Here is a 12,598-nt window from a genome sequence, read left to right on the forward strand (position 1 = left end):
AATACTTATTCAGGGCGGGACGTGAAAAATGTATACGCGCTCTGAAAGATGAATCACTTGTGTACGTAGGCCAAGGATATAAAACCGGAGAAAAAAGACACCTGCAATGTTAAGTAATGTTAAATACATTTTTCCTCCAAACTCATTTTCGGGTGGCTATATTTCTTTCCCCCTCATTCAACACGGCGGTGTGAAATAAATGACATCCTCACTTGTTGGACGTGTAAAGTATCCATCACGCGCCGCGGGCGGGCCTCCTGCCACCCGCTGTGCGGACGTTGAGAGACGCGTTTTCCGTGCACTCGACCATTTATAAAACCGCATGTACGATGTGTCTGTCATTGAAGCCTTTTTAAACAATAGCCAATGACAAATGAGGACTTCGGTGGGGGCGGGACTTCAAAAACAAATCGTCAAACCATTTCAGACTCTTGTCCTACTGCTGCTTATTTGTGTGTGTGTGTGTGTGTGTGTGTGTGTGTGTGTGTGTGTGTGTGTGTGTGTGTGTGTGTGTGTGTGTGTGTGTGTGTGTGTGTGTGTGGGATTTTCAGACTCTTGTCCTAATGCTGCCCATTACTTCATCCTCCTCATCATCATCATCATCATGAACCGCCTCCAGCACCTTCCAGGTCTGTGTGTTGTTGTTGCCCCCCCCCCCCCCCCCCCCCCCTCTGGTACATCTGCTTGAGGCTTAAAGAAACACTGATGAATTAAACAACAGTAGCGCAATCAATCTGAGAGAGCCGATTTGTCAGGTGTGAGCGAGGAGCTCAGCGCGGAGGTGACAAATCCCGGCCGCGGCGGCGGTGTCAGAGTCTCTCTCGTCGGGGGCTGGTGAGCTGTTTACCTCCTCAGGTGAGCCGGCCGACTCTCTGTCAGTAACGCAGCCTTGGAATCCACCAGGAGGCAAAAGCAACAGCGCCGAGAATAACAAACTTTTAAAGATGGGAAGTTTGTCGAACGGTTTGCTGGAACAGACGTTATTGCGCACAGTACTGTGACATGTACTTGGCGAGTTTTTGTTGTACACAAGAATAGCACAAAATAAAAGTCACGAAATAACACAAAGTAAAAGCCCCCCTGAGGCCTTACAGAGCTGCCAGGTTTTTGAGAAAATCTCGGAGTGCGGTTTGAGAGCAGCATTTGTTTGGGGCCCGTTGGGGTCGCTGCCAAACACTGAAGATGTAACTTAAACCCATATCCCAAGTTTCAGAACTTCTATTCCTTACCCAAACCATGCAAAACTGAATGGTGGTCAATGATCACCACTACTGACCTGTGTGTGTGTGTTTGTGTGTGTGTGTGTGATTGGACGGCAGGTGACGACCGGCCGTCCAGATTCCTTCTGATCTCCGTGCCTTCATGTAAGTTCTGCTCATCCATCAGAGGCACAGAGACGCCGCCAACACTCCATTCACTCTCTCTCTCACACACACAAACAATTTATTTCACACACACAAGCCGAAGGGCACACACACACACACAAGAGGGTGAATGCACACACACAAGCAGGAACACACACACACACACACACACACAGTAGGAGCACACACACACACACAAGCAGGTTATTTTGCACAGAAGCAGGAGTGAACACACACAAGCAGGTGCACACACGCACACACGAGTAGGTGCTCGCACAGAAGCGGTAGCACACACACACACACGCATGTGTACATGCACGCAGGGGCACACTTGCGCAGGAGTACATACACACACATGTCTACGTGCACGTGTGGGAGCGTGCGCACACACAGACACACACAGACCCACACACACACACACACACAGACACACACAGACACACACACACACACACACACACACACACACAGCCCTCCTCAGACAGCAGCAGTAGAGGCTAGGATGTTTTTAGCAGCAGAAGTGGATTATTAAGAGCCAGCCTGTCACATCTCTGCCAAAACAGCACTCACAAAGCCTTGGGTCCAAAAATACAGCATTTCTTTGTCCTGCTATTTTTTGTGGTTTTGTTTTTGTATTTTAAGGGTTGATTATGAAAAACAACAAACTGCTGGATCAAAATGGAGCAACAGAAACCGTGCTGTTTTCACGGGTAAGTCAGGTCATTTTTATTTGATAGTCCTTTGTCACATTAACCCTTGCTTGTCAAACGTCATGGTCACAACAAATTCAGCCGATCAGAACCAAGAAATGAAATAAGTATAATTTGCAGTGAGTCCCTTATTAATAAGCCAACTGTGAAATTTCAAATCCAGGTGATCAAAATGTCTTAACAAACGGACAAAGTGTTCACCCTAACGTCTATGGTTTTCCATTTCCCTGACCCCTAAACTAAAGAATCTTCCTCAACTCATTCCAGCACCGAAAAAAAAAACCTCCGTTCCCAAAGCAACGAAACCGTTGTTTGTAATAACAATCCAAACGACCGCAGACCAGGAGAGAGAACTTGCAGGATGACCTGGTTCCCAGTCTTTAACAGTCTCCTAATGTCTCTGATCAAGCTTTAACTGCCCCCCTCGACCCTCTCCCCGCCCTTACCTCTCCCTCCCCCCCGCTCTGCTGAATTTACACATTCACCCTTCGTTCTCCGCTGAAGGTCGAGACCCGAGCGACGTCTCAATTAAAGAAGCGGGAAGTTTGTTCTCACCCCCCCTCACCTTACGTCTTCCTTAAGATGAAGCGCCACGCCTCAATCGTGCGCTAGGATCATCCCTCATCCCCGCCCTCACCCACGCTCTCCCTTTTGTTTTAATCCCCCCCACACTCATCTGCGTTTCCCACTAATGAAATTAACACCCGAGGAGTCTTCTCCCTACACCTCAATCCCAGCATCAGATATTCAGAGCGTACACTCAAACACAAGCTGCCTGTGTATCATACCACAGAGACTCAAGTGAGTGCTTGCGTTTCAAAGCTCTCTCTCTCTCTCTCTCACACTTCTCGGTGGAGGGGTTGTTGCGTGTTTGACTCCTCGTTCTCAGAGGATTCTGCTCGGTTGTTTTCGTCTCTAGGAGTCGGGAGACAGCTGAAGGGGAACCAGACCTTCCAAGGTGAAGGAGTTCCACAGAGCTCTGCGTTTCAGTACTAAAGCCATGTTCGTTTTTTTTACATTTTCTTTATTAGAACCGTTTTTATTTTATACAATGTGAATGTGTTCATAACATAATCGACAACAATAAATCACTTTTTGTCAATGGCGGCTCTATAAACGATACTTCAAACGCTACATTGGCATTGTACTCTCGTTTCAACTCTAAACAGAGTTCAGAGTTGAAACCAAAACTGTCCCCACTGTAAACACACCCTATTATTTATACTTCATATCGCTGTCGGGAGATGTATATCTCTTCTGTTTAGCAGAAATGAACGTAGAAGGCCAAGAGCATCGAGGCATTTTTAATTCATCCTGCTTGCCAATAGCTGCTGGCAAATCTAACTGAAACAAACTGTAAGACAGAGTGTGATCACATTGATTCCACAGACACTTTCATACTTCACAGTGTATTCCTGCGTGTTTGCACTATGGCAAATGTGAAAAAAAATACAAATTGGAATGCTCAGCGTTTTCTGTGATTCTGATTGGTTGGTAGTTGTGATTGTTCCGCGGTTCTGATCGGTGTATGAAATGACAAGGCCACTTATTCGCCGAGGATGTCGTTCCGATCTTCGGCCAACGCAACTTTGCTTGTTGAATATCAGAGACGGAGGATTCCTGGTTTTGTTAGAAGTTCCAGGTCGGAGTTCAGAGGTCATCGTAGTTGCTGTTGTGGTTGTTGTTGTTGTTGTTGCTGTTGCGTCTGCTGTACGTCTCATGCCATGGGAAGCTCGTGAAGGGCAGGGTACCGGCCCGTTACATAGTGAAAGATCTGCAGGAAGAGGAAGAACGACATGAACCACTTTCAACACGTGAATCGTTGGATTGATTCAGAACCCTGACTTGTTCTGCGACGCAGTAATGCGAAAGTATTTATGCAGAACATTGTTTCTCACGCTACGGGATGGTAAGCTCTCCGAAAGGCCGACGGCTGAGGTTCATATGTTCCCAGCTAAGGCCCAAGGCTGTTAACGCCTCAGATGAACAGCCACCTCCAGTTGGGTTTGGTTTGGTTAGGGATGGCTTTTCCCACAGCAAACGTTAATTATTAATTAACTATATACATGTGTGTGTGCCTGTACGTATGCATGCATGTTTGTGGTTGTAGGTATGTGTGTATGTATGCGTGCGTGTGCAAGCACGTAGCACTTGAACGTATGCATGCATGTGTGTGTGTGTAGATATGCGTGCATGAGTGTGCGGGCACGAATCCGGGTGTGCTTTCCTGTGAACATATGCATGCGTTTATGAGTGTGCGTGTACATATGCGTGTGTGCCCGTGTAAATGTGCGTGCGTGTGTGTATGTATGCATGCGTGTGTGTGTGCACGCATGCGTGTGTGTGTGCACGCATGCAAGTGCGTGCGTGAACGTATGCGTTTGTGTGTGTGGGGGTGTACATAAACAGGCGTGTGCCTGTAATATGTGCGTGTGCCACCGGGCGGACCTGTCTCTCGATGTCGGCCAATAGGGAGCTGGCTCCGAGGCGGAAGAGGTGGGGGCTGAGCCACTCGTCCCCCAGCTCCTCCTTCATCAGGGCCAGCCACACCAGGGACTCCTGCGCCGTGCGGATCCCCCCCGCCGGCTTGAAGCCCACCTGGGACCAGAGGAGAGCAGTGATTGGATGAGGTCAGTGGAGGGGGCGGGATGACCAGTAAGGGGGACAGAGGTGATTGGATAAGGGGGCCGGGGGCGGGATGAACAGTGAGGGGGACAGAGGTGATTGGTTTAGTGGGGTAAAGGGGGCGGGATGAACAGTGAGGGGGACAGAGGTGATTGGTTTAGTGGGGTAAAGGGGGCGGGATGAACAGTGAGGGGGACAGAGGTGATTGGTTTAGTGGGGTAAGGGGGGCGGGATGAACAGTGAGGGGGACAGAGGGGATTGGATAAGGGGGGTGGAGGGGGCGGGACATGCATTCATGATAATAACAATAATAAACAACCACAAAAACAATTAAAAGCAGCTACAAGGATTTAGGAAGATGTAAATAAGATATTGCGGAGCCCGCAATTATTAGATCAATTTGTAAACAAAGATAATTAATTTCGGCTAATCTGTGGTTTTGCGAGGGAATCGGAAGTTGATAATATCTTATTGTTTATGCCAAGTGTCTGTGAGATATCTGTGTGGAAGAACAGAGAGCTTGTGCAGGGAGAGAGGTTCTGCTGCTAGCAAGTCTAGCCACTTTAGTGTTTGGAGGGTGTCTAAGTCAATCTTACTTGTGTATATGGTGTATGTAGTTATCAGTAAAAAGCCACGACATAAAAGACTCGTGTTAGCAAATATGATGTAGAATATAATCTGGTAACGTGGTAATGTTATTCGTCCACAACAATAATACATTTTATTCATGTAATACTCTTAATCCTTGTATTTGATGTCTACATATTCTTCGTGCTACATTTTCCATTCGATATAATAACTCATAAAAGCTTTACTTTCCACAATTGTTTTCTAAAGTAGTCTGAATCTGAACCCTAGCACTTTTTTGGATAAAGGTAAAGATAAGATATAAGATATATAAATAGAGCGATACGGACAAAATAAATAGGATTCAAAATGGAGGATTTGTTTGGTCGAGGTCTGACACTAGCGGTTGGGATTTGGCCGTAAGCAACCGACACAACTTGTTTCTTTCAGAGAGAGAAAAGCAAAAAAAATCAAAACGCCACGTTGAGTAAAGTGTATTATTTGGCTGTCATCCATGACATTTGTCTTCTCCCTAAACCGATCTCTATTCAGAATGATGACGGTGGCCTTTAAAAGCCGTCTTGCTGAAACCATCAACCACCGGCGCAATGAAAGGGAGCCAATGTACGCGGCGCAAATAAATAAAGAATGGACCGCGAACGTAGAGAGAATTAACCAAATATATAAACCACAGCCAGGGGTTAAACTGTAGAGGAGAAGATACAACCGGGGATGAGATTTAACAACTGCCGTGTATTGTACACTTTATACTGTGTGTGTGTGTGTCTGTGTGAGTGTGTGTGTGTGTGTGCGCGCATTGTTTCAATTTACACTGTGTGTTTGCGTTGGACACCTTAAACTGTGTGTCTGTGTGTTTCTGTGTGTGTGTGTCTTGTTCACTTCACACTATGTATGTGTTGTACACTTTAAAATGTGTGTGTGTGTTGTACACTTTACAATGTGTGTGTGTGTGTGTGTGTGTGTGCGCGCGCTTGTGTGAAACAGCGTGGGGGTTTTGGGGGTCTCAGGTCATTAATCTGCATAATCATCTCTTCCTGGGAGAGCTTTAAGCGGCCCCTGACAGTGAGTCAGAGAACCCTCTCAACTCAGCTCACCTTGTGACCCGTACGCAGGAAGTAGTCACGGATGGCCCTCACCATCACTATGGCAACGGGGTAGGTGGCGTTCACCGACTCTTTCCCCGTGGAGGTCTTGATGAAGTCCGAGCCTGTCGGGAGAACGAGAAACGACCCGAGTGAACCTTCACAGTAAGAGCGTGGACTCAAACAGGCGCAGTTTGCCGAAAAATGTACAAACCGAAGAAAAATAAACTGTTGGTGTCAATGTTCTGACATTGCTAACGCTAGCAGCTAGCCTTCTGCAGGCTAGGGGGAATATTCTGAAGCCGGAGATCGACATGATTTAATGAGAAAGCCTTTTTGTCCGTCAACGATGGTCGGACATAAAGCTCTTACTTTTTTGTCTTACTTTAGTGTTACTTTTTTGTTACGGATGCTAACGGCAGCAGGAAAGAAGGAGTTTAGTTTTGGAAATTATAAAACCCTTTATCAAAAGGTAAATAAAGGCAGCCAAACATTATATAACTACATTCTTTCTTTCTGAGTTGTGTCTCAGAATGTCTCTGAGCTAGGCCATGCTAGGCGCTAACGGCTAGCAGGCGCTAACGGCTAGCAGGCGCTAACGGCTAGCAGGCGCTAACGTCTAGCAGGCGCTAACGGTTAGCAGGTGCTAACGGCTAGCAGGCGCTAATGGCTAGCAGGCTTACAGAGGGGCAGATCATCCAGCCCATCAGGAAGAAGATAAGAAATACAGAAAGTTAAAATAAAATTAAAATCAATGTCTCCTTTCCCCTTTTTTCATTCAGAGGCAATTATGTTCGATCAGCTTTTCTGATAAAAATAGAAGATGAAACCGTGTTCTTATCATAGATTAACCCCAAACTGTGGACTGGGGGTTTAATAAGAAAGAAGAGATATTGAAAGAAGGAAAGAAGGAAAGTGTCCTTCCCTTCAGCCTCACTCTGCACCGTAATGACGGTTCATTACTACAAGGAACAAGACGAACATTTTACAGTTCATTAAATACATGTTCTATGTATTCTCCCCCCTCCCCCCTTCTGTCTCTCTCACTCTCTCTCTTCCTCAAACTGGCATAATCCTTAAGATTCGTTATGGGCGAGTCTTAATTACCAGATAATGGATAATGGTTATTAAACGCGGGCGGTAATGAAGCTCTATTCATTCCCGCGTCGGACAGCCCGGTTACTGCGGCACCGTAGCGAGGGTAAAATAGCCCGCGTCGCAGATTAATGGCTGAAATTATCATTCAATTTCAGGAGTCTCATACGCAATTCATAGGAACAAGGGGAGATTAAGGAGCGAACGCCGGCGACAAAAGCAATGCATTTTAATAATGATCTCTATCGCGGCCCCCTGACAATTTGGCTCTGTAATCGGCTTATTATGGGATGGCTAGTTAAGCGCAAGGTGGCTGGGTGCGCACGTGCGTGTGCACGCGAGCGCCTATTCAGTACATCAGGTTCAACTGTTTTCCGAGCGGCAGTTTGTTCATATTTAAGCAACAGCGCCGCTTGGTGGCCAAATGGGGAGACTGCACTGTTAAAAACCAAAATCTCAGGTCAGCGTCGAGAGATCGACTAGTTCGCCTGTTTATGGTTATTTTCAAATTAAAAGTCTCCCCTGAATTTATGTGTAGTAGAAGTGAGGTAAAGAGAGGGAAAATGTGTGTGTGTGTGTGTCTGTCTGTCCTACCAGCCATCATGGACACCAGGCTGGCCTTGTAGACGTTGGTGAAGGTGCCCAGCTCTCCGATGGCCAGGATGGTCTTCATGTGGGCGTCGCCACAGGCCTCCCGGAACTGCCGGATCTCATCGTACATGGCTGAGAGAGAGAGAGAGAGAGAGAGAGAGAGAGAGAGAGAGAGAGAGAGAGAGAGAGAGAGAGAGAGAGAGAGAGAGAGAGAGAGAGAGAGAGAGAGAGAGAGAGAGAGAGAGAGAGAGAGAACAGAATCGTTTATAGAGCCGCCATTGACAAAAAGTGATTTATTGTTGTCGATTATGTTATGAACACATTCACATTGTATAAAATAAAAACGGTTCTAATAAAGAAAATGTAAACAGATCAGAACACTGTATCCTCTGCTCCTGGCGGAGGATACAGTGAGGATACAACGATACAAGAACCATTTTGTTTATGATGCAAACTAATATTCAGCCCAGAACACGGCGTGTGGCTCAGGAGGCAGAGCGGGTCGGCTGGTGACCGGAGGGTTGCCGGTTCGATCCCCGGCTCGTCCTAGCTGAGTGTTGGGGTGCCCCCTGAGCGAGACGCCTCACCCTGACTGCTCAGCCAGCTCATCATACTGCAGGGTTGACTCCCCGTCGTTGTGTTAACAAACTTAGCACAAAAAGTAAGGAAATTTGTGTTTGGTTGATTATTTCTCTGTGGTAACAATGCTTTTTGGCAATAAATCTTATACCGTTGGAAAGCCTGTGTAGTTCCCTTTCAAATGGTGCCCCATTTGTAAGGAACATGCACTTGTGGGATGAGCAGCAGAGCTGAGTATGTGGGTTGTGCCCATGAAAAATTTGAACTAAACAGGCTTTCCAACGATATAAGATTTATTGCCAAGAAGCATTGTTACCACAGAGAAATAATCTACCAAACAACAAATTTCTTTACTTTTTGTGCTAAGTTTATGTATGTGAATGGGTGAATGTTGGGCAGTATTGTAAAGCACTTTGAGTGGCCAATGGTTTGAAAAGCGCGATTTAACTCTGGAATTCTGTTTGGGAACTTGTTTGGAAACACAATCTCGGGAAATCCCAATCTATCTTTGCGTCAAACATTCCCATCCGAGACACAGCCACGAGTCCGTGTGGTGGGTCATGTGACCGGGCGGGTGTCACGTGACCAGAACCGACCTTCCCATTGGCCGGTCAGCGCCAGCGTGCGGTTGATGACGATGTCGATCTCCGCGGCGCCGTCCGCCACCGCGCCCCGGACCTCCTCCAGGCGGATCCGGAGCGGGGTCTGACCTGCCGGGAAGCCCGTCGCCACTGGAGGGGGGGGGGGAGGACATTGAAGAAAGGGAGGAGAGAGAGGGAGGGAGGGGGAGAAGGAGGAGAGAGAGGGGGGGAGGGAGGGGAGGGGGAGAGAGGAGGGAGGGAGGACAGACATTGAGGAAAGGGAGGAGAGAGAGGGAGGGGGGGAAGGAGGAGAGAGAGGGGAGAGAGAGAGGGAGGGAGGAGGAGAGAGAGGGGGGGCAGAGGGGGAGGGAGGAAGGTGGGGAGGACAGACATTGAGGAAATGGAGGAGAGAGAGGGGGGGAGGAAGGAAGGGGAGGAGAGAGAGAGGGAGGAAGGAAGCAAGGGAGGGAGGGAAAGAAGTGGGGAGGACAGACATGGAAGAAAGCGAAGAGAGGGAGGAGGGCGAGGGAGGAGGGCGAGGAGAGAGGGAGGGGTAAGGAAGGAGGGAAGGAAGGGAGAGGAGAGAGGAGATCTGAGTTGCTGCAGGCGACGGTGAGAATATAAATGACAGAAACGGTAAGAGTGCTCTGTTTCTGATCCCTTCGTTATCATTCTGTACACACGCACACAAACAAACACGCACATACAGTATTTAAGAGCACAAACAACACCGCCGAACCAACACACACCCAACGTAGAGCGCTGTGCAATTCTGGTTTTAACGTGTTTTCGTCTCAGTTTGTTTCGTTGTTTCATGTTTACTCGTGAGGCGTCTGCGGTCGTGCTAAGAAAAGCACAATCCAACTCTAAAAGTATTATTAGTTGTCTTTTAAATATTCCTTCTGATATCGGCGTGAACTGAGCAGAGACGCTCAGACAACACTCAAAGACACAGACAATGGCCTCGCCATCACAAGTCTTGTTTTAAAGAGCAAAAATAGATCTTAAGTCTCTTATCTAGGCTGTTTAATCGGGTCTTTGATGCGCCTCTCTCAGGGGACTAACTGATTTATCCGAGCGCTTTTCCTCCACTTTCCAGCAGGTTCTCACCTGACGCCACAGGGAGGCTGGAGTTGGCGGCTTTCAGAGTCTTGACCGCGTCCGCAACGCGAGAGGGGTACACACAAACGGCCCCGGTGGTCAAACCTGTCGGAATAGGAGATATACACGCACACACATTTAGAGGGTCACATCGAAACCATCCATGTTAAATAATATAATTAAAACCTAATAATTTATAACTGAAAGTATACACAACATCATACATGTTTTTTCATATGTAATATAATCTATTTGGTAATTATTGTCTTACACTCTGTATAATCTTTAGCGAAGTCCTAGACGAGTTTCCAGATAAAACTGAAACGTGAGTAAACGCTGCCATCTAGTGTTCACATGAAGTACTGCATCCTGTCAGACCGGCTGGCTGTTAGGAGACCAATCCCTTGGGCCAGCTCTATGAATTGCCAATACACATAATAATGAATAGAGTCATTGATATATTTTCCAATAATCATCAAGAATGATTCATGTGATCTATATCATTTAAAAAGGTGACAAGCAAGTAATTATCGAGTACCTTAAAAAATAATTTTAAAAATCGCCTTTAGGGATGGATAAAAATGTCTTGAAGATAAAAAAAAAAAGAGAGATGAACGGTAATCAATCCCCAATACCCATCATCAACATCCCCCAAACCAGGAGTGATACACCACCCACCCATGACACACCCTACCCCTCCCCAGTTCACCACGGCTCCCCTACCTCGGTCGTGCATGCCCATGCTCTTGAGCAGGTCGTAGGGCACCGGCTGCACCGCCTTCAGGCACAGGCGGTGCACGTTGGAGGGGGTGTCGTCGCCCGCCAGGGTGGTCAGGTCGATGCACGTCACAGCCTTCAACAGCCAGGCAGCCTAGCGGGCGGGAGCCAATCAGAACAGCCGCATTTCACCGCCGTTGACATATGTCTATATTCGAAGCCGACTTTGTCGACTTTTTAAGACGCGCGCGCGATCATCAGGTAGGTAGGGGTTAGAGGGCGTCCCGCTCGGGGATGACCACTAGGGGGCGGACCGGCGATACTGGGGATCGAACCCAGAAACCTTTGGACTGGGAGGCAGACCCCCCCCCCCAGCCGCTAGACGTCTGTATTTATTCATCTCCGATTTTGCGTTGATGGTTTCATAACCTATATATATATATATATATATATATATATATATTACTATATAATATTAGACAACATTTTTGTAACATACCTGCCATTGTTTCTTAGCCAGCTTGACGGACTGAATTTGCTGGGCTCTCTTCAGAACCGCCTGGGTGTTGACCCTCACCTTGGACACCCATTCCAGATCTATGACAGAGGTAGGTTGGTTAAACTATGAAAACAGCCGAACGTGACTTTGAACCACGAATGAGACACTCGGGTGTAGGAGTTGAACTCTGCTCCGGTCGGGCCAGCGGGACACACGCTGAGACAACATGACTTGATCACACGACCCTGGGGAAGACCAGGCCGTCACGCGTACAGAATTAAAAGCGGTCATGTGGATGTTGGATGTTGGATGTAAACTATTTGCACTACACTTCCCTACTGACAAACACGGCGATGGTTCCACTACATAGAGCTAGATGCATGTAGTACTGAATGTTTTAGACAGGTCAGTTCTCTAAAGATCTAGATAGAAACGTATGGGTAGGCAAGGCGATGAACTCTGGTACAAAGGTGCATTTCCTAAAATCATCGTCCACCATTGGAGTTTAGTTCGCCACTAGTGCAGCTTTTCACTACTAATACTAATACAAATGTGAAAGTGTGACCGCACTTTGCAGATGTTATTTAAGTTATGATGATGCGAGCGTAACTGTTTGAGAATGGGGCGAATCTTACCAAGGTCCATTCCGGGGTTTCTTGCAGACATGTTTGCATGCGTCGACGTTTCGATCGACGAGGTGATGATGTGTTAGTTAGTAATATTTAGTCGAATGAGGGGATCTGACAGCAGGTCTTCAGTGGAGGTCTACTGTACAACAACCGCTTTCGTCAAGTTGTGCGGGGTCATAACAGACGTCACTTCCGGGCAACGTTTTCAATGTAAAAGCTGCGGCCAAGACGAAAAATACGACGAGCATTTTAAACCATTTGATAGTGTGTGATGGTGTCATTGCTAACCCTTTACTCTATAACAGTGATTTATTATATTGAAAAAAAATCGTAGTCGAGTACTTTTAATTAGAAGTACAAAATCGTGATTCTATAACTGCTTTTTCTGTGTGCGTGACGCTTGACAAACTATCATTCACCTTGCCCCGCCCCTCTCT

General features: G+C 47.0%; 1 protein-coding gene across 1 annotated transcript; it reads right to left on the reverse strand.

Moving 5' to 3' along the window:
- Positions 1-3,182: 3,182 nt before the first annotated feature.
- On the reverse strand, positions 3,183-12,320 carry dera (deoxyribose-phosphate aldolase (putative)). Its single transcript, XM_079735994.1, has 9 exons — positions 12,168-12,320; positions 11,533-11,630; positions 11,040-11,187; positions 10,326-10,421; positions 9,231-9,365; positions 8,059-8,187; positions 6,382-6,494; positions 4,523-4,672; positions 3,183-3,848 (listed from the first exon to the last, which is right to left on the reverse strand). The coding sequence occupies exons 1-9, from the start codon at positions 12,196-12,198 to the stop codon at positions 3,792-3,794; spliced, it is 957 nt and encodes a 318-aa protein (XP_079592120.1). The 5' UTR covers positions 12,199-12,320; the 3' UTR covers positions 3,183-3,791.
- Positions 12,321-12,598: the final 278 nt, after the last annotated feature.

The sequence above is a fragment of the Pollachius pollachius genome, assembly GCF_949987615.1.
Source record: "Pollachius pollachius genome assembly, chromosome: 4".
Taxonomy (NCBI): Eukaryota; Metazoa; Chordata; class Actinopteri; order Gadiformes; family Gadidae; genus Pollachius; species Pollachius pollachius.

What these genes read in the sequence shown, in the direction of transcription:
- dera (XM_079735994.1), bottom strand. Translation starts at nt 12,198, where the DNA reads ATGTCTGCAAGAAACCCCGGAATGGACCTTG. An exon ending in CAGCCTCCCTGTGGCGTCAG is followed by an intron (nt 9,366 to 10,325) that starts GTGAGAACCTGC and finishes CCCCCCCTCCAG; the next exon opens with TGGCGACGGGCTTCCCGGCA. An exon ending in CCTGGTGTCCATGATGGCTG is followed by an intron (nt 6,495 to 8,058) that starts GTAGGACAGACA and finishes TTCTCCCGACAG; the next exon opens with GCTCGGACTTCATCAAGACC.